The sequence below is a fragment of the Pseudorca crassidens genome, chromosome 21, assembly GCF_039906515.1.
Source record: "Pseudorca crassidens isolate mPseCra1 chromosome 21, mPseCra1.hap1, whole genome shotgun sequence".
In the NCBI taxonomy this organism is placed as follows: Eukaryota; Metazoa; Chordata; class Mammalia; order Artiodactyla; family Delphinidae; genus Pseudorca; species Pseudorca crassidens.
The window spans coordinates 14,926,209-14,951,321 of record NC_090316.1 but is presented as its reverse complement, the minus strand read 5'-3'; the positions used below and the strand labels follow the sequence as shown (position 1 = coordinate 14,951,321).

The window sequence follows — 25,113 nt, the reverse complement described above, 5'->3', positions numbered from 1 at the left end:
AGAGTGACCTATTTCTGACTCAGTGGTCAGAGAGGCTTCTCTGAGAATGAAGGTCAGTTTCTCGTATCAACTGAGCTGGGCTACAGTTCTCAGTTATTCAATCAAACGCCAGTCTAGGTGATGTAGTGAAAGTATTTTGTTGATGTGATTAAATGCCATAACCAGCTGATTTTAAGGAATAGAGATTATCCTAGATAATCTGGGTGGGCTTGATTCAATCAGTTAAAAGGCCTTGGGGCAGAGCTGGAGCTTCCTGAAGAAAGTCCACCTGTAGACAGGGCTTCACTCCATGTGTCGGAATTCCAGGCTGCCCGGAAGATTTCTCACCTGCCTAGCCAGCCCCACAATCACGCTGACCAATTCCCTGCAATAAATCTCTTAATATATTATCTCCTAGTGGTTCTGCTTCTGTGGTGGAACCCTGGCTGATACGCCCAGTATATGACATCTATCTGAGACTAGAGTCAGAAGCGGGGGCGGGGGTGGTGGTGGTGAGGGCAGGTGGAAGCTCTTTGGGTCTGAGATTCAGCCTGGCTTCCTGGAGAATGAAAGTGTGATTAGAGAAAGAGGAAGAGAACATGAAATTAAAGAAGAGAGAACTGGGCAGGGGCTGGATTTTGAAAGGAATGGGAAGTAAAATAACTGAATTTGGTTTTTAAAGGATGATTTTAGCTACAGGAGAGTGGCTTGGATGGGGGTGTGATTTCAGAGGTCACGGGTGGAAGGGGCAGGCTACAGGGGGAGGTTAGATTAGAGAGGTGGCAGAGTAAATGATGCAAAGTGTAAGAATGAGATGTAGGCGCTGCAGAACTTGCCGGTGAATTATGTATGGAGAGGTGAGGACTGCCAAGGATGACTGTTGAGTTTCTTACTTGAGCAGCTGGGTGAATGGCGGACTCCTTTACTAGACAGAGATCAAATGACCAACTTGGATCCTCTGGAGAGAGGGCAAGGGCGTAAATCAAAAGCTCTGTTCTGGACATTTTAGGTTTCAAAGACCTTGAGGCACCCAAGTGGACAGGTGAAGTAGGCAATCGAATAATCAGCCCGGCAAGGAGGACAGAATTAGAGATATTAACCTGACACCGACAGCAGGTAGAGGGTACTTAATTTACGGGAATAACGAGCTCACACTGAAAGGGAAAAGGGCCCAGCGTTTAGCAGTAAGATGCTTAAGGAAAGGGGACTGAGAATGAACAGTGGGTATAATGAGGTCACAATGACGTGCGTTGGATCAAACTAAACGGCTGTTTTAAATCCGAGTCCATCGATCCCCGGATTACGCTAAAACCAGATGGTGGGCATGCACCGCCCCCTGGCACAAACCCGCTTACCCCAGCGAAGTGGAACCTTACACCAGAGCCGGCCCCGCCCTCGCTCCGCCCCCGCGAGCAGCCCCAGGCTCCGCCCCTTCCCGATCCTGCCAGGCTCTGCAATCGTTCGTAGAGATCGTCGCTTTGCCCAGGCGGTTGTGTAGATCCAACTGGAGGTCAGGCCTAAACCATGGCGGAAAAGACTCAAAAAAGGTGGGTCGCTGCCTGAGAAAAGCCTGTTCTGTCCTCTCCGCAGGGGTGGAACCTGTTCCTGGTCGCCTGTGGTGGGGACTTAGATGGTGTCTTAGATCCCGGGCGCCCGGCTTAGACGGTTCCTAAGGCCCAGACCTGGGCGTCCGCGGAGGGAGGGGCGACGGAGTAGCGGTAGAGCGGCCCGGGAAGGTATACGGAATGGGGCTGGGTTCTCGGTCCCTCCGCGACCTCTCCGGCTCTCCTCCGCCACGCGCCTGCGCGGAAGCGGTCTCGGGCGGGGCTGCGAGGGGAGGAGGGTGTTGTCCCCCGCCCCGGACAGGGAGGAACTGTCCCCTTTCTTTCCGCTGCCTTCGGGGCGCCTGTAGCTGCCCTGTGTCCACGACACACGGGAGTGCCGGCCGCTCCCCAATCCCTTCGTGCCTGTCGTGGGCGCTGTGTTTGTGTAGACGGGCTCCAGGGGGGCCGCGCCTGGACCAGAACTAGCTGCTTTGTAGACGCGTGGGGACAGGCCCTGGGGTTGCTTCTCCAGTGGTCTTACTGGCTGGGCACTCTGGGTGGAAAGGAGCGGCTGGGATGGGGACACGCTTAAGTTAAACTGTTTCCCACAGCAGCAGTGTTGAGCACTCTCTGGTGACTCTCTGAAAAAGAAAACCGACAAACCTTGTTTTGGGTGCCATAAATTAACATTTAGGTTTTTCTTCTCTTTAGGCAGGTAATTGTAATCTTTTCATAAGATAAAGAGGAAAGGAATATTATGCACAGTGTATAGTAGTGTGCAGTAGAGATGAAGGTGGTGTTGATTGTTGTTTTAATAGGTAGGTCTTTGGCTAAGCCTTCTGCCAACTGCCTGTTTCCCCGTCCGCCCCATCACTCCCAGGTACAGTGAGGTCTACGTGGAGATATTCGGACCACGTTTTAATTGATCTAGCGGTGAGTTTAATTATTCCTGCCTCACAAAGTGTGCTGATTGTAACACACACTGCCTGGAGCCTCTTCCTTCTGCATAAAACTGAAGACAGGGCATTTTTGAGTCTCACCTGTTCTCGCTTGCCCAGGATAAGTTAAACGTTAGATAATACTTTTTTCATTAAAAAATCATAGCGAGAGGGAGGGTGAGGGAATGGAAAACTGGGATGGGAAATCATGTCTAAAATGAGATGTTTTATAGAGGTTAATTTATTTGTCCAGGGCTTAATAAAATTGCTTTTTTAAACACACAAACCAACTTGAAAAAACATTTACAAATGTTGATACATTCAAGGGCAGCATCCTTCAGCTGTCACAGAAAGAATATCCAAAATGACAGGATGTTTCCAGGAAACTTTCAGCTAACAGAAAAGAGATGACTGGTGTTAGGATAATGATGTCCCGGAAATGAACTTTGCTTCAAGACATTTAAAGTCTCTGGGTTTCAGTTTCCTCATCTAGAAAATGAGAGGTTTGGACCATTTTCTGTTTTCTACTTCATGTTACTGAAGTTTTTTCTTTCTTCTATTCAGTAGAAAGGTTTTATATTTTCTGTGGTTTCAGCAGACAAGTGACACATAGTAACCCAGATGGATCATTTTAAAATTTTATTAACTTGTTCCTTGTAGAAAGTCAGTGCCTGTTAAAATGATGGGAGCAGACATAGCTGTGTCTAATCTCAACAACATTTCTTGAAGATAGACCCAGGGATTATTAGTTTTTGGTTTGATATTCTTTTTACTTAGAGCTTTAAAAATACTTTGTGGTAGGAAGGTTTGTTCACAGAAATTTATAGAAGAAAAATTCTTGCACGTCTTTTTTTAGTTTTTCACATCAGTAAGGAAGTGGTGATATTTAAAAATATTTAAAAATATTATGCATATACCTGGAGCTCCCAGCTGTGCTGTTCCTATATAATAAAAATATTTTAAAATATTTAAAATTTTAAAAAATATTTAAAATTTTTTTAATTTTAAAAAATTTAAAATTTTTTACAAATTTTTTACAAATGCTCATCATAATCTTTCTGGTTTTTTCTTTTTTCCTAGAAATCTTTCCTTTGAAGTCCTCTGTCAACTTTGCTCTCTAAGACTGATGCACAGCTGTTATCCTGATGTTTCCCTCTGTCCTTGCACGCTGGAGCCTCTGTTTCTAGAATCTGTCTTGTCTGCTGGTTTACTTTTATTTAGCTAAGTACATCCTTCATTAGCTTCATAATAAAGAGTACATAGGAGATATTTTTTTTTAGTCCTTGCAAGTCTAAAAATGTCTTTATTTTCCTTCTGTAGTTGTTTGCTAGTTTGGCTGGATAAACAGCTCTAGGTTAAAAGTAGTTTTCACTCAGATTTCTGTAGGCTTTGTTTGCTGGTGTTGTAGTATCCAGTATTGCTCTTAAGAAATCTGATGCCATTCCGATTATTTCTTCCCCTCCGTGTGTGACTGTCCCACCCCCCACCCCGGAAACTTTTGAGGATCTTCTCTATAGTGTTCAAAATTTTTATGATAATGGTACTTGCCCATGGGTGTTTTGCATTCACTGAGTCCTTCCTGAGTGGAGATTGATAGCCTTTGTCCTGGGGAATTTTCTTGTGTTATTCTTTCATAGTTTATTCTCCACCAATATCTCTCTTTTCTCCTTTCAATATTACTTTTATTGGGATTACTTTTATACTTCATGTATTGGTCCTCTAACCGTCTTGCCTTTTCTCTTTTTTTTTTTTTACATTTTGTTCTACTTTCTGGGAGAGCTCTTTTTAACCTCCATCCTTCTAGTGAATTTTAAATATTAGTCATGTTTTTTATTTCTAGGACCTCTTTCTTAGACTCTGTTCCTTTTTCATAGGCTTCTGTCTTGATTTATGCAGTAGTGTCTAATTTCTCTCAATTATAAGTGTTGTGTGTTTTTAGTGTTTTCTTCTACTATCTGAATTAACTGTGTTTCCTCAAACTATTTTTTTTTCCTGTTTGTTTTGGGTTTTTTCCTTCCTAGTTGGAGGCTTCCTGGATGTATCTGATAATGGCCTTCTGTCCATTCTGTCCATTGTTAAGCATGAGAACAGCACAGCTGGGAGCTCCAGGTATATGCATTAGGCTTGTCCTCTGATGTGTTTCAGGGTAGAGCAAGTCAGGCAGGAAGCTGAGCTTTTCATTGAAGAACTCAGGATGTCTGGTAGTTTCTGTAGAAAAGAATCATCTTATCTCCTTGCTGCCTGAAATTCTGTATGGGGCCAGGAAGGCACATGGGGAAGGGGTGCTGGTGGTCTCACTGTTGCTCGGCCCGTCATTGTCACCTGGCTTTGGCTTGATATCTTAAGTGCAGCGCCTCATGGAGGGGCCAGTCATCACCCGGCTGTGCCCCTGAGGATGGGGACGGGGGCAGACATCTGACTGCTTGGTTGCCTCACTTTTTTCCCCTTCCCTAGTGCCTGGTGCCCCCAAGCTAAGCCTCTCAGTGACTCTCTTCCTGCTGCTTACAGGCTTCTGAAAGTCTTGACATCTTTCATCTGCTGTTACCTCCTCTCCCTTGCTCTTTGGGAATAGTACTTCTTTTATTCCTTTACTGTTGTTTTAGTGGTATTTTGAAAGGAGAGATAAGTTGTCCATGTAGACCAGGGGTGGGCTAACTTTTTCTGTAAAAAGCTAGTGTTACCTTGTTTTTATTGTTAAGGAGTACATAGTGTTCCAGTAAGCTGGTGGCAATATTTTATTTCATTACCTCTCCCTTTTTATGGCTATCAAGGTTATTAACAATGTTTCACTGTTCTGAATAATATTATAATGACCAATTTGTGCATATATTTTCCTCCTATTGAATTCTTGATGATAGAACTCCAGAAATAGATTTCCTAGATCACACATTATGAATATTTTTATGATTCCTGATGCATATTGGTACAGTAATTTCAAAGAGGTGTCCTGATACTGCCACCAGAAATGTCCTAGTGTCTCAGTTAAATTACAGCTGCATCATCATTGGATAGCTGTCATTAAAGGAAAAACAAAACACCTCATCACCCTGAACAAACTAATATGAGATAAGAAATGGACCAGAATATAGCCATATTGAATATTCCAAGTATTCACATTTATCTCATAACACAGCCTTTCATTTCTTCCCTCCATTGACTTGTGTCATGTTTCTGCTAGTACGATATCAAGCATCCTGGGTGTAATATGACACAGAACAGTTATGAACAGTGATCTAGAAATATTCTAACCCATGCCATTGTGAATATGGTGTAATCAGGTTATATTTGTGATAGCAGTTTATTTATTTGGAGACTGAAAGTAATGAGAAGTAATGCTAATGAAAAATAATCATTTTTTCCTTGGTTAAAGAGGATTGTTGCTGAAGCGGTGGGAGAAATGATTTGAAGAACAGAAAAACTGGTCTTAAAGGGAGACTAAGGAGTCTAAAATTCATTAAATGATACTTACAAGTTACATGAAAGTATTTTTAGATAAAGGGGGAGACACTTTTAGGGATTATGATTTGAGGGGGACTTTTTCAGGAAAGTGGATAAAGTTTCACCCTGATTATGGAAACATATCCAGGACTTCTTTAGTACCTGGCCTTAAGAAAATTTGATCAGCTATTGATTGATTGATTGGATAGGTAATGTATTTGTGTGATTCAAAATGCAAACAATTTAAAAAATGATATATAATGACAAAAATCTTCCATCTACCTTTGTGTCCCTGCTATCTAGCTCCTCTCTCTGAAGGCAGTGAGTATTGATTGTTTCTTACCTGTTCTTCCAGAGATAGTTTGGAAATATTCAAGAAAATACAAATGTTAAGCAGTTACACACTAGTACTACTGTACACATTGCACCAGTTGTAAATGACGCTCAAAAGTCATTTCAGAAAAGCTGAATGTGCTAAACACTTAAGTATTTTATTAGAATGGTAAGGTTGTCTTGTTTAAGTTCATGTTACATATAATGAAAATTTTCAGTCATCAAGGAGGACAAATTTTAAAAACATATGAATCTGTTTCAGAGTAAAACATTTGAAAAAATAAAACTTTGCAATAATATTTTTTAAAATCAAAGAAGTATCCAAAAAAGACATGAAACACAAATAGAAAGTACCATTAAATTTGTTTATAGTATCTACTGTATGTTAAAAATAAGTAAGTAGGGACTTCCCTGGTGGCACAGTGGTTAAGAACCCGCCTGCCAATGCAGGGGACACGGGTTCGAGCCCTGGTCCGGGAAGATCCCACATGCCACAGAGCAACTAAGCCTGTGTGCCACAACTACTGAGCCTGCGCTCTAGAGCCTGCAAGCCACAACTACTGAGCCCGAGTGCCACAACTACTGAAGCCCGCACGCCTAGAGAGAGCCCATGCCCCGCAACAAGAGAATCCACTGCTATGAGAAGCCTGCACACCGCAGTGAAGAGTAGCCCCCGCTCACAGCAACTAGAGAAAGCCCGCGCTCAGCAGCGAAGACCCAACGCAGCCAAAGATAGATAAATAATTAATTAAAAATAAATCAATAAATAAGCAAGTATTTTCATACATGAATATTTATAGAACTTAATGATATTGATATGAGTGAATCATTGCACTCTAGATTTCTAGTCCTTGCTGGTGGTGATACAAATATTTAAATATAAATATGATATTTACTGAAATGAGAAAACAATTTTTGGAAAAATTTATAAATCAAGGCTGTAACATGCAAGTCAAGAAAACTTCAACTGTTGTATACCAGGTTTTAGTAATTTACTTGAAATGCAAAGTTCATGTCTTAGAAGAAACTTTGATAGGTTTTGTTTATCTTGTAGAGCTAGAACATGGCAAGGATGTCTGGTTTCAACACTCTTCTACTTAATATCATACTGGAAGTCTTAGCCAGGACAATAAGGGAAGAAAAAGAAATAATATGAATACAAATTGGAAAAGAAGAAATAAAACTGTCCATATCCACAGATAACAAAATTGTTTACATGAAACTGGTTTACATGGAAAATCCCAGAGAATCTATAAAACTACTTGAACTAAGTGGGTTTAGCAAGGTTGCAAGATACAAGGTCAATATACAAAATTATTGTATTCCTATAAACTTGCAATGAACAGCTAGAAATCAAAATTTTGAAAAATCCACACAGATATAAAATAGAAATATCTAAAATGGTATTGTTATTTCATAGAAACTGAGAGCAGATTTAACACCATGAATAATATCATTACTACTAAGAAAAATTATTAATGACTACAAGTTACTTAACGATTATCAGTTTAATGGGGAAGTCATTTGGTACAGTTCTTCATGTCAGCTCATGGCTCAGCTAGGGTAGCATTTAGCTAGATTCAGCTGTGTCCAACAAAAGATCACAGCAGAATATCAAAAACATAAATAAATTATTAATTTTTTGAATAATTTGCACTACAATTTATATCACTTGATCAGCAGTTTTATCATATACATAGAGAATAAATAGGAATATTTATAAATTTTAAATTTCTACATTAATATTACATTGCTGCATTCTTAAATATTTTGAATGAACATTCTTTATCCTCTTCTTTTTTTTTTTTTTTTTTTTTTTGCGGTACGCGGGCCTCTCACTGTTGTGGCCTCTCCCGTCGCGGAGCACAGGCTCAGCGGCCATGGCTCACGGGCCCAGCCGCTCCGCGGCATGTGGGATCTTCCTGGACCAGGGCACGAACCCGTGTCCCCTGCATCGGCAGGCAGACTCTCAACCTCTGCGCCACCAGGGAAGCCCTCTTTTTCCTCTTCTTAACCAAAATACTGGCATGTTACTGTCCATCTCTGGCTTTGATTTTGTTGACTTAATGTAGCTTGGAGATCATTCCAACTCTTTACATACAGGATTATTCATTCTTTATTATGCTGTATATTAGTTCATAGTATACCATAATTTATTAACAGTTCCCTACTAATGAATAGCTAGATTGTTTTGAGCTTTTTGCTATTTAGAAACAATGTTGGTGTTAAAAGAGTCCAAAGCCTCTTTTCCTCTCAAGCATTTTAAGAACGCATGATAAATAATTTTAGCTCAGGATGGTGTGCCACCTGAGAAGTTTATAATATATTAAATCTTACAGTTTATTTTTCATTTTTCCCTCAGTTTGTTTTAACCTTTTTCTCATTGCAGTGTCAAGATAGCTTCTATAACAGTATTTTTAAACTTCACACATGATGAATGTTACCTTTTTTTCCTGCAGTGTGAAGATTGCACCTGGAGCAGTTGTGTGTGTAGAGAGTGAAATCAAGGGTGATGTAACTATAGGTAAGAAAATAGCCTATTAGTGTTGTTTCTCAAGAATTGTGATTTCTTTCAGTGCTTTACAATTCATTAGGTATTATTTTCTATGTTTGACTGATGCCCTAATTTTATTGAGAAACAGTGTATTTCTCTAAGTGTTTAATATTTCTAAAAGAATTTAGTGTGATGGAGTCTATATTTAAACTCATGTCTGATAAACTAACAAGGCAATATAATAAAGTCATTTATTTGAGAGACAGCTATTGTGTACCTACTACGTGCCAGGCACTGTGCTAGCACTAGGGACCCAGCAGTGAACACAGCAGACAAAGGTACTGCCTTCACAGAGCTTACATTCTATTAAGAGTATAAACCACAGAGTCTGACAGACTTGGGGTAGCATCCTCGCTCTTAACCTGCTGAGTTACCTCTGGTATGTCACTTAACCTGTCTCATTTTCCCCATCTGTGTAATTGTGTGTATCAGAATTGGGTTCAACTGCTTGTAGTGGTGGCTTACACGCTCAAAGGTTTACTCCCTTATGTAAAAAGCCCAGGGGTAGGCAATTCAGGGCCTGTCAGTTGATTGTCTGGGAACTCCAGCCTTGCAGGCCAGGATGTGATGGCTAGAGCATGAAGAGTGATCTCGGATAAGAAAGGGGAGGAGCGGAGACAAAGGGTGTACCTCCCAGTGCATCAGCTCCCCTTAAATAGTCTTCCTGAAAGTTCCACACGGTCTTTTGCCTTGGTCTCGGTCTCATGGACACACTTAGCTACAGAGAAGGCTGGGAGATGTAGTCTGAACTGGACACGTTGCTGCCCCCTTATTGGGTTCTGTTACAAGGCAAAAGGAAAGAATGGATGTTCAGTGGTAGTTAGCAGCTTTTGTCACAGGCAAAATAGGAGTGCCTCCCTCAGAGGTTTCTTTTTTGTTTTTTTGTTTTTTTACCTTATAGGTTTTTGAAGAATTAAAAATAAAAGAATATTTGTGGGGCTTCCCTGGTGGCGCAGTGGTTGAGAGTCCGCCTGTCGATGCAGGGGACGTGGGTTCGTGCCCCGGTCCGGGAAGATCCCACATGTCGCAGAGCGGCTGGGCCCGTGAGCCATGGCCGCTGAGCCTGTGCGTCCGGAGCCTGTGCTCCGCAACGGGAGAGGCCGCGACAGTGAGAGGCCTCACGTACTGCAAACAAACAAACAAACAAATAAATAAATATTTGTGAAAGTCATTGCCCAATACCTAACAGATAGTAAGCACTCAATAAACGTTGGCTAATCACAGTGTAAAATCAGTGTAGCCTTGTTAGAGGTGAAGTCCAACATTTAAATCAAATGAACAATTTAACATGAGGCAACTTGCTTATATGAACATGATTAAATTCCCCCAAATGCACATTTTAGCACATTCTAGTTCTTTTACATGTGTTTTCACTGGACATGGTGCCCTGGTAGCTTTATTAACGCGAGCCCATCTTTACTAGCCACTGTGTGTTGCTGGAGTAGAGCTTTCAGGGAATTAAGTACACTTGCAGAGAGAAGATATGCCTTGTTCCCTTATACTAACAGTATCTGTAAAAGAAAAAAAAATTTTTTTTAATTTCAGTAAGTCTAAGCCTCCAGCCACTTCAGGCATCATGTCTTATAAAACCAGTTAAGATTGTGGCTGTATTGGGGACTTCCCTGGTGGCCCAATGGTTAAGACTCTGCACTCCCAATGCAGGAGGCCTGGGTTCGATCCCTGGTCAGGGAATTAGACCCCACATGCATGCCACAACTAAGAGTTCGCATGCCACAACTAAGGAGCCGGCAAGCCGCAACTAAGGAGCCCATGAACCACAACTAAGGAGCCCGCCTGCCGCAACTAAGACCCAGCATAACCAAATAAATAAATAAAGGAAATACAGCATTAAATTACTAAAAAGATCATGCCAGTATTAGGGAACATCATTAGGAATTTGCCAGGTTGGATTTATTTAATTATAATATTTTAAATTGACAGAATTTCAAAGTTTAGGTGATGGCTCTTTCTTTCCAGTGCTGTATTAACTCTTTGTTAACTCTTAAACCACTTGCAAACTTTTTATGAGGAGAAATTATGATGGTCACATGTTTATCAAAATGTTCCTCTGCATTTTGCCTTTTTTTTTTTGGCCTCATGTGGGCTCTTAGTTCCCCAGCCAGGGACTGAACCCGAGCCCCCTGCATTGGGAGCACAGAGTCTTAACCACTGGACCACCAGGGAAGTCCCTCCTCTGCATTTTTATTCTAGTATTTTTATGGTTTTCTTCATGATTCGAGGAATAACATCTAATAGTAGCCCACAAGGTGTTCTGTAATTAGAAGGAAAATAAGATTATAGTACTTACTTTCCCTCTCATTTCTACTTCTTCCTCACTTTAAACAATAAGTGTTCAGTATCTACTGTATAGTAGATATATAGATGGTATAAATGTCTCTACAGGCATAAATGTACGCACAGGTATACATATATGTTTGTGTGTGTTTGTGTGTGTGTTTCAGATTTGAAATAACAGGTCCTGTCCTTGCAAAGCATCCCTAGAATAGCAGTAAAGGCTTTATCCTGTGAAAAGGAGAGCTGGACCACTACATAGGACTGGGGCCTGGGGGTTTCAGGAATCAGCGCTTGCTTTTCTGTTCCCCCTCTGTCTTTTGTTCCTTTGTGCTTCTCCCCTTTGTTTATCCCTTTTATCCTCCTGCCTTCTGTAAATGTTGAAATTATGTAAAGAAATACAGTATTTAAATCTACTTTCCATGTAAGCTCATTACCATCTGATCATGTACAACTTTGATGGTTAAAATATAAAATGATTGTTCAACACAGATTTTCAGTGACGGATTGTAGCATAAGAAATGGTAATTTTTTTAAAACTAGGGATTTGAAGTTTATCATAGAATGGATCTAAGTTAATATTTGTTGGGTTTATTTTTGACCCAGTTTTTTAGAACAAGAAAATTTGCTCACGTTACAGAAACATCTCAATTTTTGAAATTAAGGAAAGGGGCTTCCCTGGCAGTCCAGTGGTTGGCAGTTTGCCTTGCAGAGCTGGGGACACGGGTTCGATCCCTGGTTGGGGAACTAGGATCCCACAGGCCTCGCGGCAATTAGGCCCACGCGCCGCAACTCTTGAGCCCGTGCCCAAACTAGAGAGAAGCCCATGTGCTGCAGCTAAGACCTGATGCAGCCCAAAAATATAAATAAATAAATATTTTAAAAGAAAAGGAAAAAATTCAGAAGTGATATAGTTACCCAGTGTTCTATGTTACACAATTCTTATCTCATTTTCATTGTGCCTGTTTCTTATCTCTAATTTTATATATAAATATCGAAATTTTCCAGTATTGGTATTTAGTCATTTCTATCATGTTATATTTGGTATAAAATTATCTCTTATCTTTTGATACTATTAATTCATTTTTCTGATGTAATACATCAGATTAAAAAGCTCCTGGGAGATATAAAGTTAAATCAAAGCTGAGAGTAGAGATAAGTTATCTGATTAAACCTCACTCTCCCTACCATGTTGTGTTTTTTTATTTTTAGTGTTGTGGTTTTTTTTGGGGGGGTGGAATTTTCTTCTTAGGGAAACTTTTATTTTCTTATTTATTTTTAATAATTTTTATTGGAGCATAGTTGATTTACAATGTTGTGTTAGTTTCTGCTGTATAGCAAAGTGAATCAGTTATACATATACATCTATCCACCCTTTTTTAGATTCTTTTCCCATAGAGGTCATTACAGAGTACTGAGTAGAGCTCCCTGTGCTATACAGTAGGTCCTTATTAGTTGTCTATTTTATATATAGTGGTATGTATATGTCAGTTCTGATCTCCCAGTTTATCCCTCTCCCTCCCTTTTCCCCCTGGTAACTGTTTGTTTTCTACATCTGTGATTCTATTTCTGTTTTGTAAGTAAGTTCATTTGTACCATTTTTTTAGATTCCACATATAAGCAATATATGATATTTGTTTTTGTCTGAATTACTTCACTTAGTATGATAATCTCTAGGTCCTTCCATGTTGCTGCAAATGGCATTATCTCATTCTTTCTTATGGCTGAGTAATATTCCATTATATATATATATACCACATCTTTATCCATTCCTCTGTCAATGGACTATTTTTCAACTTACGGCTGTTTTTGTTTAATTTATCAAAACAACTAATGTAAGTCTTCTGTTACAGTATGAGATTTGAGCACTTAATAAGCTCTGTTTTCTGGCTTAAGTGGCAATGAATTTAAGTGTAGTTTAATTAATAGATTTTTCAGGATGTTTTACATAACTTATCATTCCCTTATCAGTTTTACTCTTATCAAATTATTCCATTCTGAAATATTTGAGGAGGAAAGTAATTTTTTCCTTTGCTATATTTCAGTTAGTAGAACTTTAAACCTGATCTTCTGTTTTCCTAGAAAATCAGGTATTTGGTTTATCAAAGTAACTAGTCCGAAGCTTTGAAGTATTGTCCTTAACCAGAAACCCTATGGCTGTGGCTCTGCAGGAACCTGACCCTTTCATTAGAGGCAGCTAGGAAACAGACCTTGGGAAAACTAACAGCACTCTCATTAATTATAATTTGGGTAAATAAGATTTCATAGTATGAAGCCTGTTTTTAATTAGTTTGCCTTGATTCATGGGCCATGCATTATTTCCTGAAAATTTTTTTTGAAAGCTGAAAAACATTTCAGAAAGGTAGCTCTGAGCACAGTCCTGTAGTCCTGTTACAGGGTGAAGGCAGACTCCTGGGGTTAGGACAGGGCTTGGTGGGACATCGTAATGTGAAGGCAGAACTGGGTATAGTGGCAAAGCTTTGTGATGGAAGCACTTTGTCCCACTTATTCTGTCGTTCTTTCCATTAGAGTTTTTAATATAAGCTTCCCTTTTATTGTGGAAATCTTTTTTTAATTGAGGTAACATTGGTTTATAACATTATGTAAGTTTCATATATACATTATATGGAAATCTTTTTCACTAAAGCAGAACAGTGGCTTTGACTTGAGAAATTCATTGAATATAAAGCAGTTCTTAAAGATACTTCAGCTTACAGGTCAAAGGAATTGTTTTCATTTTCAAAAGAGACCTTGTGGCTTTTGGAGCTATTTATTGACATATGAAAATGTCCACAAAGATTGCTTTCTGTGGCAAAGATAGACAAGAAAAATGCCCTTTACTAAATGAGGGGAATGGAAATTTGATGCAAGGAATGTCTTTCTGGCTGGGTTGCGTCAAGCCCGGCCAACCATTTAGAAAAATAATTCATCAGCCAGTGAGGCAGCTCCGACTCTAGACACACTTATCCAAACAAGGAGATAAGCCAAATAGGGTTTCAGCACATTTGGTAAGAAAATATACAAACTGCCCCGCCAGAAAGAGCGCCAAGAAAGTTCACAGCAGCCTTTTAAAAAAAAACTTTCCATGGTGACAGATTTTTATTGTTAAAGCATTTTAACCTCAAGACCCTTCAGCTTGGTTTGAATTCAGACCCATTCTAGGTAAAAATGCTTCTTGCGTGCAGAAAAGTATGGAGCAGACTGTGCTCACATTCCAGTGTCTTGGACTAGTGCTCAGGTTGCCGGGCTGTCTGGTGACGACCTCCAGCGCTGCGCAGAGACAAAGCCTCACTCACCTAAGTCAGAAGGTTCCTTTAAGGAGTTCACCAAATTTAAGTCTTAGCAGTCACATGTCCTGCGGTTCATATACACGTACTAACCTCTCTAGTCTCTGCCCAAAAAAGACCTACAAGAGGTTAAGGGAAGCTATTCAGTTTATTGTCACCCATGACCTTGTTGTTAACATCACAACTTGAAGTAGATAGTTTTCACGCCCTGAACTCCAAGACTTGTAGTTTGGCAGTGTGGCCACCAGGTGGAGGTGTTGTCCTAAACACAGGTCTCACAGCAGCTGCTCACAGGTCTCATATAATGCTTTATATCCCAGGGCAAGGCCATCAGATTTATAACCAGTTTTCCAGTTACTTACTAACAAACTTATTAATAATGATAAAAACAATAACAATAATAAACACCTGGCTAAAATAGCCCCAGCATTATTTTTAAATATTGTGTAAGAAGACATGGGATTTGGGATTATTTAATTTTTAAAAATTTGTGCTCATCTCTTTGGGTTTCTTTTGTATAATTAACATGTATTATATTATTTTTGAAAGGAAGATGAAAATACCAATTGTTTTCAAAGCTGGACTCTAGAGGAACTTTTAAAGGAGCACAGGTCCCAGTGGTACTTTTGTCTTATTAGCCCTCTCTCAGGTAGCTTCTTGCAAGGCTGCTTGTTGTCAAAAGCTGCAGCCTGAGTACCAGCAGAATATCTAGTGCCTCTGGCTGCTTATCTAGCTGTGGCAAAGGATCTGCTTTCTGTCACAGCCATGACGATCTCTTCCTCCTGTCAGATTTTTAATGCCAGCAATGGAAAATTATTCATTTTATTAATTATTAATCTTTTTCACTATCTTACAGTTTGGTGAAGAATTTTCCTCCCTGGTTAAAAAGAGGTTTTACCCCAGTACCTGAGTATCAGGGAAGTAAAGCACTCCCTTTTCTTCTATTTCTCAGACCAGAAGAAGTTATTTTGTTTACTGTGATAAAGTTCTTAGCTCTTAGTGTCAGGTTATGATGAACTTCCCATTTTGAAGAACTATGATCTCCTTTTCAAACATTATTTTATATAATCCACACTTCAGCCCAGTGAGGTAGGTTATCGTGCTTATCTTTTTATAGATGAGAAAACTGAGGCATTTGAGAGATTAAGCACATAGCCTTTAAGTGATAAAGGCCAGAGCCTGGACTTTCTAGACAAGGGGCGGGGTGCTAGCTGGGGCTTTAATTATAAAGAACCTAAAATAGAAAGATCGTGTCCCTTTATCATGGAATATTTTGACGTAAAATGTAAATCTGGTATTGTGCAAACTACAGATTTAAATTGGTTCACATGGCTGGAAGACCTGTAAGAAATTTCTCATTTCAAAGGAATCCAGTGTTTGTTTCAGAAATGTTTTAGCACCTCTCCCCAAAAGTGTTAACTTCTAAATGCCCCTTATTAAGGGATTGGTTAAATAAATTATGGTATATTCATATGATGTGAAATAATAATCAGCCATTAAAAAGAATAGCCAGCTAGATACTTATATGGAAAAATCACCATGACTTATTAGGTGAAAAAGCAAATTGCAGAATAAGTACTATTCCTTGTTTTTTTGAAAAAGTATGTACTTGTAATTCGTATTTTTTCTCCTTTATTTTTTAACTTTCTAATGAAATATATTTTATATACAGTGATATTTACAGATTTTAAGTATATAGTAGTACTTAAGTCTGGAATAATATACTCCAAATTTTTAAGAATAGTTATCTCTAGGGAATGGGATTAGCAAGAAGAGAGAGGATCTTTCACTTTTGGCTTTGATTGAGGTTTTTCTAATGAGTATGTATTCCTTTTATAAGTGTGTGTGTGTGTGTGTGTGTGTGTGTGTGTGTGTTTAGCAAAGGAAAAAGGCACACGTGGTCACAGTCACAGTCGCCTTGAGAAGCTTCCCGGGGATCTCAGTGATCCCGTCTTCTATTCTGAAATCTCCTATCCTGAACAGGAGAATTCGCCAGGGAAATTGTACTTTAGTAGCTGAGAATTTGGGAAGCCAGAGGTGACAGAAATAACAAAGCCACTCTCTGTGCATCCTTTGACTTGGGCCCCACCCTCTTTATCAATCCTGAGCTCTTCATTGTTAGGGAAAAAAATAAGCTGCACCGAGATTCCTTCCAGTTTCTGGGCACCTGGAATGCCTCTTTATTTTAATACATTTTTGAGCAAGCATGTTAAGTATCCCAATTTTTAAGATAAACAAGCTCAAAAGGGCAAATATAGCACACATTCCTTTTTGTTGCCCTGTAACATACAGCCCTGCCTGTCACAAGCAGATAATGATTACTGAATAAATTAACAAGTTATTAATATACTTTATTAAAACAATAGAATACTGAATTTCATGGACAGTGCCATCTATCTGACTCCCCTCCTACTTTCTGTCAGTACTTCTGCCCACCCTCTCTTACTTTCAGAGTCAGTTACTTCCTGTGCGCTTGTTTACAGATAAAAATGGCCTTGGTATGGGTGGGTGGGCGGGTGTTGGAGAGAGAGGCTGCCGAGAGAGATTCTGTTTTCTCACTAGTGGTTTCATTATCACCCAAATGCTAGACCTATAGGGAGGGGATGTTACCGGATTTAGGCAGTGCAGTGCCTCCTTCACCCTGACCCGCCAATGGGCTTGATGAGAGCCCTTCCTGCCCCTCGACTTGAGGTTGGAGTCACTGCCTCAGGTCTCCTTTTATCAGAGTCGTAGGACTCCAGTAACCATGCTTGGCTCCTTCCTCTGCCTGCCGTTACCCCTTTCACCTGGTTAAAATCACATCCTAGACCAGTAGGGATGGTGACAGAGTAACAAAGCTAGTTAACAAAGTTAACATAGTAACAAAGACTAACAAAGTTAGTCTCCATATTTTCTAACTCTCATCTCGCCCATATTTCCTCTTAATCCCTTAATAAAAGGACTAATTTTGGGCTTCTGTGGTGGCGCAGTGGTTAAGAATCCGCCTGCCAATGAAGGGGACACGGGTTCGAGCCCTGGTCCATGAAGATCCCACATGCCGCGGAGCAACTAAGTCCGTGCATCACAACTACTGAGCCTGTGCTCTAGAGCCCGCGAGCCACAACTACTGAGCCCGCGTGCCACAACTACTGAAGCCCGTGCGCCTGGAGCCTGTGCTGCACAAAAAGAGAAGCCACCGCAATGAGAAGCCCGCGCACTGCAACAAGGAGTAGTCCCCACTCACTGCAACTAGAGAAAGCCCGCATGCAGCAACAAAGACCCAACACAGCCAAAGATAAATTAATTAAAATAAATAAATTAATTAGCTAATTAAAAGGACTAATTCTGTAATGCACTAGCATAAGAAAGCACCACCATAAGCAAAGAGAGCCTTACCTTTATGAGGGAAAGGAAGGAAAGGAATTAATTTTTATTGCTGGCTATGTGTCAGAATACTATGTCTACAAACATTATTTCATCTAATTCTTAAAACAGCCCTGCAAGACTGTTACTATCACCGCCCCCATTTCACCGCTGAGATAACAGAGGCTTCAGAACAGAGGGTGAGCCAGGGCTGTCTGGCTCCAAAGCGTGTGCTGTCTCCACTCACCTCGGCTTGAGATTTGGCACAAACGGCAGTGATAACATTTGTAACGTGCCTAGTGTGGTGCCTGGCACCTACTTTAGGAAACGTTCCTCCCAACAGCCTCCTTGGAAGCGCAGCCTTCAAAAGTAATTTCTTTTCACCATACTTTTAACAGGACCCAGGACAGTGATCCACCCTAAAGCACGCATCATCGCGGAAGCCGGGCCCATAGTGATCGGCGAAGGGAACCTAATAGAAGAACAGGCGCTCATCATAAATGCGTGAGTGAGACTCTTACAGATGCTCGAATCAGGTGCCACAGAGAGCGTTTCCATTCATTTCAGCCCCATCTCCAGGGACCTTTTACAACTGACATCTGCAAAGCCCACTATTTGAGAACTAGGGAAACACTAAGCATCTTTTTCTTTTTTAAAATAATTAATTAATTAATTTTTAGCATCTTTATTGGAGTATAATTGCTTTACAATGGTGTGTTAGTTTCTGCTTTATAACAAAGTGAATCAGCCATACATATACATATATCCCCATATCTCCTCCCTCTTGCGTTTCCCTCCCTCCCACCCTCCCTATCTCACCCCTCTAGGTCGTTGCAAAGCACCGACCTGATCTCCCTGTGCTATACAGCTGCTTCCCACTAGCTAGCTATTTTACATTTGGTAGTGTATATATGTCCATGCCACTCTCTCACTTCATCCCAGCTTCCCCTTCCCCCTCCCCGTGTCCTCAAGTCCATTCTCTACGTCTGCATCTTTATTCTTGTCTTGCCCCTAGGTTCTTCAGAACCTTTTTTGTTTTGTTTTTTTAGATTCCATATATATGTGTTAGCACACAGTATTTGTTTTTCTCTTTCTGACTTACTTCACTCTGTATGGCAGACTATGTCCATCCACCTCACTACAAATAACTCAATTTTGTTTCTTTTTATGGCTGAGTAATATTCCATTGTATATATGTGCCACGTCTTCTTTATCCATTCATCTTAAGCATCTTTTTCAACACAAGTAATTAGTAAATGAGGAAAGCAAAGACCAGAGGGGTAAAGAGACTTGTCCAAGGTGAGATAGCTCGTAGATGGATGACTAGAATCTCCGAGTCTCAGTCTGATAATCTTCCCCTTACATATGACAGCCTCTTCTGTTCCTGAAGCGAACATTTCCTGAGGACACCCCCAGTGGCCCAGTGCTGTGCTCACTGCCTCAGATAGTCTTTTAGTTGGATGTCTTGGTTCTGGCTGCAATGTTATTTCTCATACCCAGACATGTGAACTTAAATCTGATATATATTTTCATATGCTTTGAGGGATAACACTCAGAATTATATTTGAAAAATTGGGGGTTCTAGAGGCAGTTTTTAAACTTTATAAAATATTAGAACATGTACATGATCTTAGTGAACTAGACTATCATACCTGTGAAATTTTTATAAGCATTTGTAAAGCTTTCTAGGTAAAATTTTGGCAGGAAATTCAAGCTTATACCTAATTTATAGCAACAGTGTATGGAATTTTTAATCAAGACCTTGGGAAAATACTTAACTGTGATAAAGAGATTGATTTCTCTTAATGCTTACTTAGGATTTGGGAGTTTCTTACTATATTAAGCAGTTTCTTTTTAAAATATATTTTGGCACTTTTAGTGTAAGTCAGTTAACAAGTTATATTCTGCAGTAACTCAGCTGTCAGAGATAAAGCACTGTTTTTAAATGGCTTTTTTCCTCTTAGACCACAAACATCTTATGTTCTAAATGTTTCAGCTATCCACCTAACAGCATAAAATGATTATTTTATGTGAATATCTGTTTACGTTTCACAATCTTGAATGATTATTAAGAAAGGGAATTTTTCAAGTTAGGCATGATTTTGATTCCATTTCAACAAGCCGAAAGTCCTAGCCAGCATCTTTTCTACCTTGTCCTGGGAAAGGCACACTGGGCTTTGAGTTTAAAAAATAAACAAAGAAAAGCTGACCTTCTGTACACACCTATGACTTCTTTACATTTCAGTAGTTCTTTTTCAACTCAGAATAAAGTCTTTTGCAGCATAGAGGATAAATAATTCACTTGGATTAAGAAATTACTTACGTCGTTACATATATTAAGCTTGATGGAGGTAAAATTGAGAGAACGAACCCAAATTCCAAACCAGCAGAATTGCTTACTGCACTGTTAACTTGTTGATAACTTGTCTCTCCTTTCTATAGTCACCCTGAAAATATCACTCCTGATGCTGAAGATCCAGAGCCCAAACCTATGGTCATTGGCACCAATAATGTGTTTGAAGTTGGCTGCTGTATCCTTTGCCATAATTTAAGATAAATCGTTTCCAGCTGTCTTGGTACCTAAATCTCCTCTGTAGAGATTGTTGTAATTTATCTATCAAATACTTACATTTTATATATATATAATTATTTTTTAACACATAATATAATTGTATGTAATATATGTTATATATTATGTAATTTATATTATGTGTATATATAAACATATATAAACTATGTTTTTAGGACTAGGCCATCCAGCTCTTTGAAAGGACTTATTTACAGTATAATCCCCTCTGTTCCATTGAATAACCCGAGTAAAAGAAGTATGCTGTTTTCAGGTGTGCATGCATGCACACACAAACTCACACTCACCTTTAGGAACCATCTCGCTCCTGTTGCTACATCTTGTTGGTAGGTACAGTGACTGAGTGGCAGTAGACATGAAATAGAGTAATCTTGGCTTCAGTCCTGGTTTAAGAACCACACTCTGTCCATTTGATTCCTATATAGTTTCAGGTTGACAGTATGTTGTCTGATACAAGGAAATGGTGGATGGAGATGAAAACATTTCATTCTTTGCATTTTTCCCCCCAAGTGTCACCAGTGTCTTTGCTGATTTCATACTCTAAAAAGATAGTAAAATCTTTTCAAGATGTCAGCGAAACCTTATTTTATAATAGAAACTACTTGAAGGAGAAAATCTAAAGGTTTAACAATAGCAAAATATTTAAATAAATTAAACTGCAAGCATAAAATGGACCACTAGAACCATTAAGCAGTCATTTACAATTATGTTTTTAAAGATTTTTGATGGTATGGGATAAGGCTTGCAAATGGAAGTGAACCGAATAAAGCGAGCTACAGACGTTTATACGGTTTGATTTTGTACAGTTTGATTTCCAGTTATATAAAGGGAATTATACATATTTACATAAAGATATATGAAGCCATTAACAGTGCTACCCTTAAGTGATTGGGTGTTAGTTTTCATTTCCTTAAAACAATTGTGAAAATATGTTACTCATAAAATCGGGGTATAAGGTGCTCATTTCTTTAAAAATATAGAAGACATTTATTTATACTTGAGGTATTTCTATATAAAGATTAAAACTTTACTTGCAGACTGCCCTGGGCAAGGAGTTCTGGCCAGGCCAGCCTGCGTGGCCCCTCCCATGCCTCTGTCTCTGCCCCAGTGCAGGATAAGGACAGAGTGAATTAGTAGGGAAGAAAGATGAACATATTCACAATGTCTACTTAACTCTGGCTTACAGATTCCCAAGCCATGAAAATAGGAGATAATAATGTTATTGAATCAAAAGGTAAGTTATGTTTGGAACTTTATTGTGAAAACTGATTACCTCCTTTCTCTTTGTGGTGTTCCAGAAAACAACCTAAGTACAGACCACGGCAAAGCGGTGTGCTTGGAAGGAAGGCGTGGTTGGAAGTGGGCTAACACAGCTATGAGATGAATTCTTTGCCTTTAAGGAACCTAATCTAGTAATGTGTTTCATACATTAATTTAAAATTCTAGCTATGTACATTTAAATCAGGATTGAGTTAAACCATAAACTTCAGGTGAAAGATTTGAAAAAGATTTCTCCTAAAAACTAGTGTCTGACTTCCCTGGTGGCTCAATGGTTAAGAATTGCCTACCAGTGCAGGGGACACAGGTTCGACCCCTGGTCCGGGAAGATCCCACATGCCGCTGAGCACCTAAGCCCATGCACCACAACTACTGAGCCTGTGCTCTAGAGCCCGTGAGCCACAACTACTGAGCCCACATGCCACAACTACTAAAGCATGCGTGCCTAGAGCCCATCCTCCACAACAAGAGAAGCCACTGCAATGAGAAGGCCATGCACCACGGCAAAGAGTAGCCCCTGCTCGCCACAACTAGAGAAAGCCCACGCGCAGCAACGAAAACCGACCGCAGCCAAAAATAAATAAATAAATGATTTTTTAAAACCAAAAAAAACTTCCTTCCTTCCTTTAAAAAAAAATTCGTTTCTCTAGCAGTTTACTTTCTTGAATTTCAGGACTGCTTTCCCCTAGCCCATCAGAAACAAATGTAAGCTACTTTATCATAGGTGGGGCAATGCCGGGGCCGTGTAAGTCACCATCACTGCTGGGAAGCAGCTCCAAGAGCTTGTCCAGAAAGAACTGGAGTGATAAGACTTTTTTAGAATAGTGCCTTTCCTTTCTTGGTCTTGACTGGCATGAAAGAAAATGTTTTCTTTAAAAAAAAAAAAATTAGGCTTTTTGTTAATCTGCATAATGGTTTTTATTTAATTTGGATTACCAATTATGATGATGATGATTCCCACTGTCATTTTCTATTTATTGTATACTTACTATGTGTCAAACCTGTGCTTGACACTTTACATTTACTATCTCATTTATTCCTTACAGCAAACTATGAAGTGGGATGGTCTCCATTTTATAGATGAACTTGCTCAGAGAATTTACAGTGACTTGCCCAAGATTGCACAGATAGCAGCAGAGCTCTGCTTTGAATGCTCTTGATACTAGTCTGGTGCCTGCCTCTGCGCTGTACAAACTCTGGACTAAAGTGATTTCTTAATATTTTTTTAAGGGCAGTTTGTATTTTTAGACTTGCATCATCTTAGGAAAAAAAATAGTGTTCTAGTCATTGAATGTCTTACATGGTAGTTCTCTCTGTGTCTTTCCTGCAGCGTATGTAGGCAGAAACGTAATATTGACAAGTGGTTGCATCATCGGGGCCTGCTGCAACCTGAACACGTTTGAAGTCATCCCTGAGAACACAGTGATTTATGGCGCAGATTGCCTTCGTCGGGTGCAGACTGAGCGACCACAGGTACTAGAACCTCTCTTTTAAAAAGAGTCTTTTCCAGGGCTGCTAATTTTCCCAAAATACCACATAATTGTTTTAATGGGGCAGCAAGTCAGCTGTTTAAAAAGCAAATAATTAAAATAAAACATGAGAGAAACGTTCCTAAAACTATAATTTCTTTGTAATTATTGAGTCCTTAATATCAGAAATATGTCCAAAGATGACAATGACACATTGATTATGGGAAAAGAAAATCCAGGGATATTATTCCTAGTCTTATGTATTTTCACTGGAGGTGCATCACCAAGCCTTACAAACTATATGGATTTGCTCCTAAAAATACCAACCTTCGAGGGTAAGGAATGAACCTACCAAATTTATACTGAATAGCCAACTTGGGTTCATCTATTAGTTTACTAACATAGATGCCTTGAAAATAAGCACAGCTTGTGAGTATGCAGGTATATTTAGATATTTTCCTGTCTTATGAGAAATTGTCCCCTCCTAATAACCAAGAATAATGGGAAGTATGTATTGGGAGTTTCACATTAGAGTAGGAGATAAGTAAGATAGGGCATTTGGAACTTCCTTTGGACAGAAGATATTCTGATTGAAGTTTGGAGCCTCACTGTTTGGCACACTCAGTATATTACCCACCCTCCTTCCCTTTCCCCAAAGAAAGTATTTTTCAAGACATTTAGCACTTTTGCTTCTTAGCCATATTTTATCAGAAATTAAAATTTCAGTTCTTTCTGGGTTATTGTAATGCTGTAATGTTTGGCTTTTATTATTATTACTATTATTATAAGCAGGTATTACCTCTATAGACCAAAAAGGAAATAAGAACAACTCCAGTATTTTTTCACTATCTTTCTGCATAACAGCAAAACAATTGAAGAGGGAGAAATGAAGCTGGAGTTGGGTTAAGGGAGATTAGAATTAAGTGAGCAGGAATATCTGAAGTTTAATACATAATGGTGTGTATGCAGCTCTGTTTTCCATTATCTTGCTGATCGTAAGGATCATGTAGAGGTCCTTATTACAGAGGATTCACCCAGACTTTTGGAAACAAAGTTCTTAGGGCAAGGGCCTAAAAGTCCGTAATTTTCACAAGTACTCCCAGTGAGATTTACAGTGAGGGAAGTTTGAGCAAAGCTGGTATATGAAGAGTGAAGATCAGGTGAGTGTCACAGCTGTGTGCTCTGAAGGACGTGTAGAAAGCAGTGTACTCGGGGTATTTTACTTGTGTTGTCTACTATAATTGGAACTTTTTCAATTCTTAGAGGCCAAGGTGAAATCTACGAAAGCAAGGTTGAAAACTGATTAACATATATTTTTATATGTAAAATTTTTTGGCTTTTTCTTATTACCAAACTTAACGTATGTTCATTGTAAGTTGAAAAAACAGAAGCAAAAATAAGTCAGTGAATGGGATCCACTGCAGGGGCACAGGTTCGATCCCTGGATCCCTGGTCAGGGAAACAAGATCCTGCATGCTGCACAGCAGGGCCAAAAAAAAAAAGTCTGAAAATCACCTGTAATCCCATGACATGGTGATAATCATCTCTACCTGATACTCTTTGCTTTCTGCTGGTCAGTTCTTAATTCTCTTATCTTTTTAGCCTCAGACACTACAGCTGGATTTCCTGATGAAAATCTTGCCAAACTACCATCACCTAAAGAAGACTATGAAAGGAAGCTCAACTCCAGTTAAGAACTAAGCACAATATATGACATCAAGATAACATTTGTCTTTGACCACTGTCTTTTGAAAGAGCCACAGTGTTTATGCACTCTTAGCAGTCCGCAGAATAATATGTGTTGACTTTATCTTGTAAAATTGAGTTAGAGAGGAAAGAAATGGGTTTTCATTGTAACTGTCCTCTATAATTTATATAAAATGTATTATTTTCTGATGTCCTTGTCCCATTTCTGATAATTTACAGATTTCTTATTTTGTGTTGTTTTGTTATGTAAAATGTTGGCCATGAATTTTAGTTATATAAAAGACTACCCATGATAAGAAAGAACATATTGTCATGTATTTATATTCTAACATTTACTAAACTAAATAAAAATGTTGATGACAGGA

At 39.3% G+C, this 25,113-nt stretch overlaps 1 protein-coding gene across 1 annotated transcript; it reads left to right on the top strand.

Moving 5' to 3' along the window:
• Positions 1–1,372: 1,372 nt before the first annotated feature.
• On the top strand, positions 1,373–25,113 carry DCTN6 (dynactin subunit 6). The gene is made up of 7 exons (XM_067722121.1): positions 1,373–1,526; positions 8,692–8,756; positions 18,106–18,211; positions 20,150–20,238; positions 21,481–21,528; positions 22,903–23,045; positions 24,644–25,113. Exons 1-7 carry the CDS (start codon positions 1,504–1,506, stop codon positions 24,740–24,742), a joined length of 573 nt encoding a protein of 190 aa, XP_067578222.1. The 5' UTR covers positions 1,373–1,503; the 3' UTR covers positions 24,743–25,113.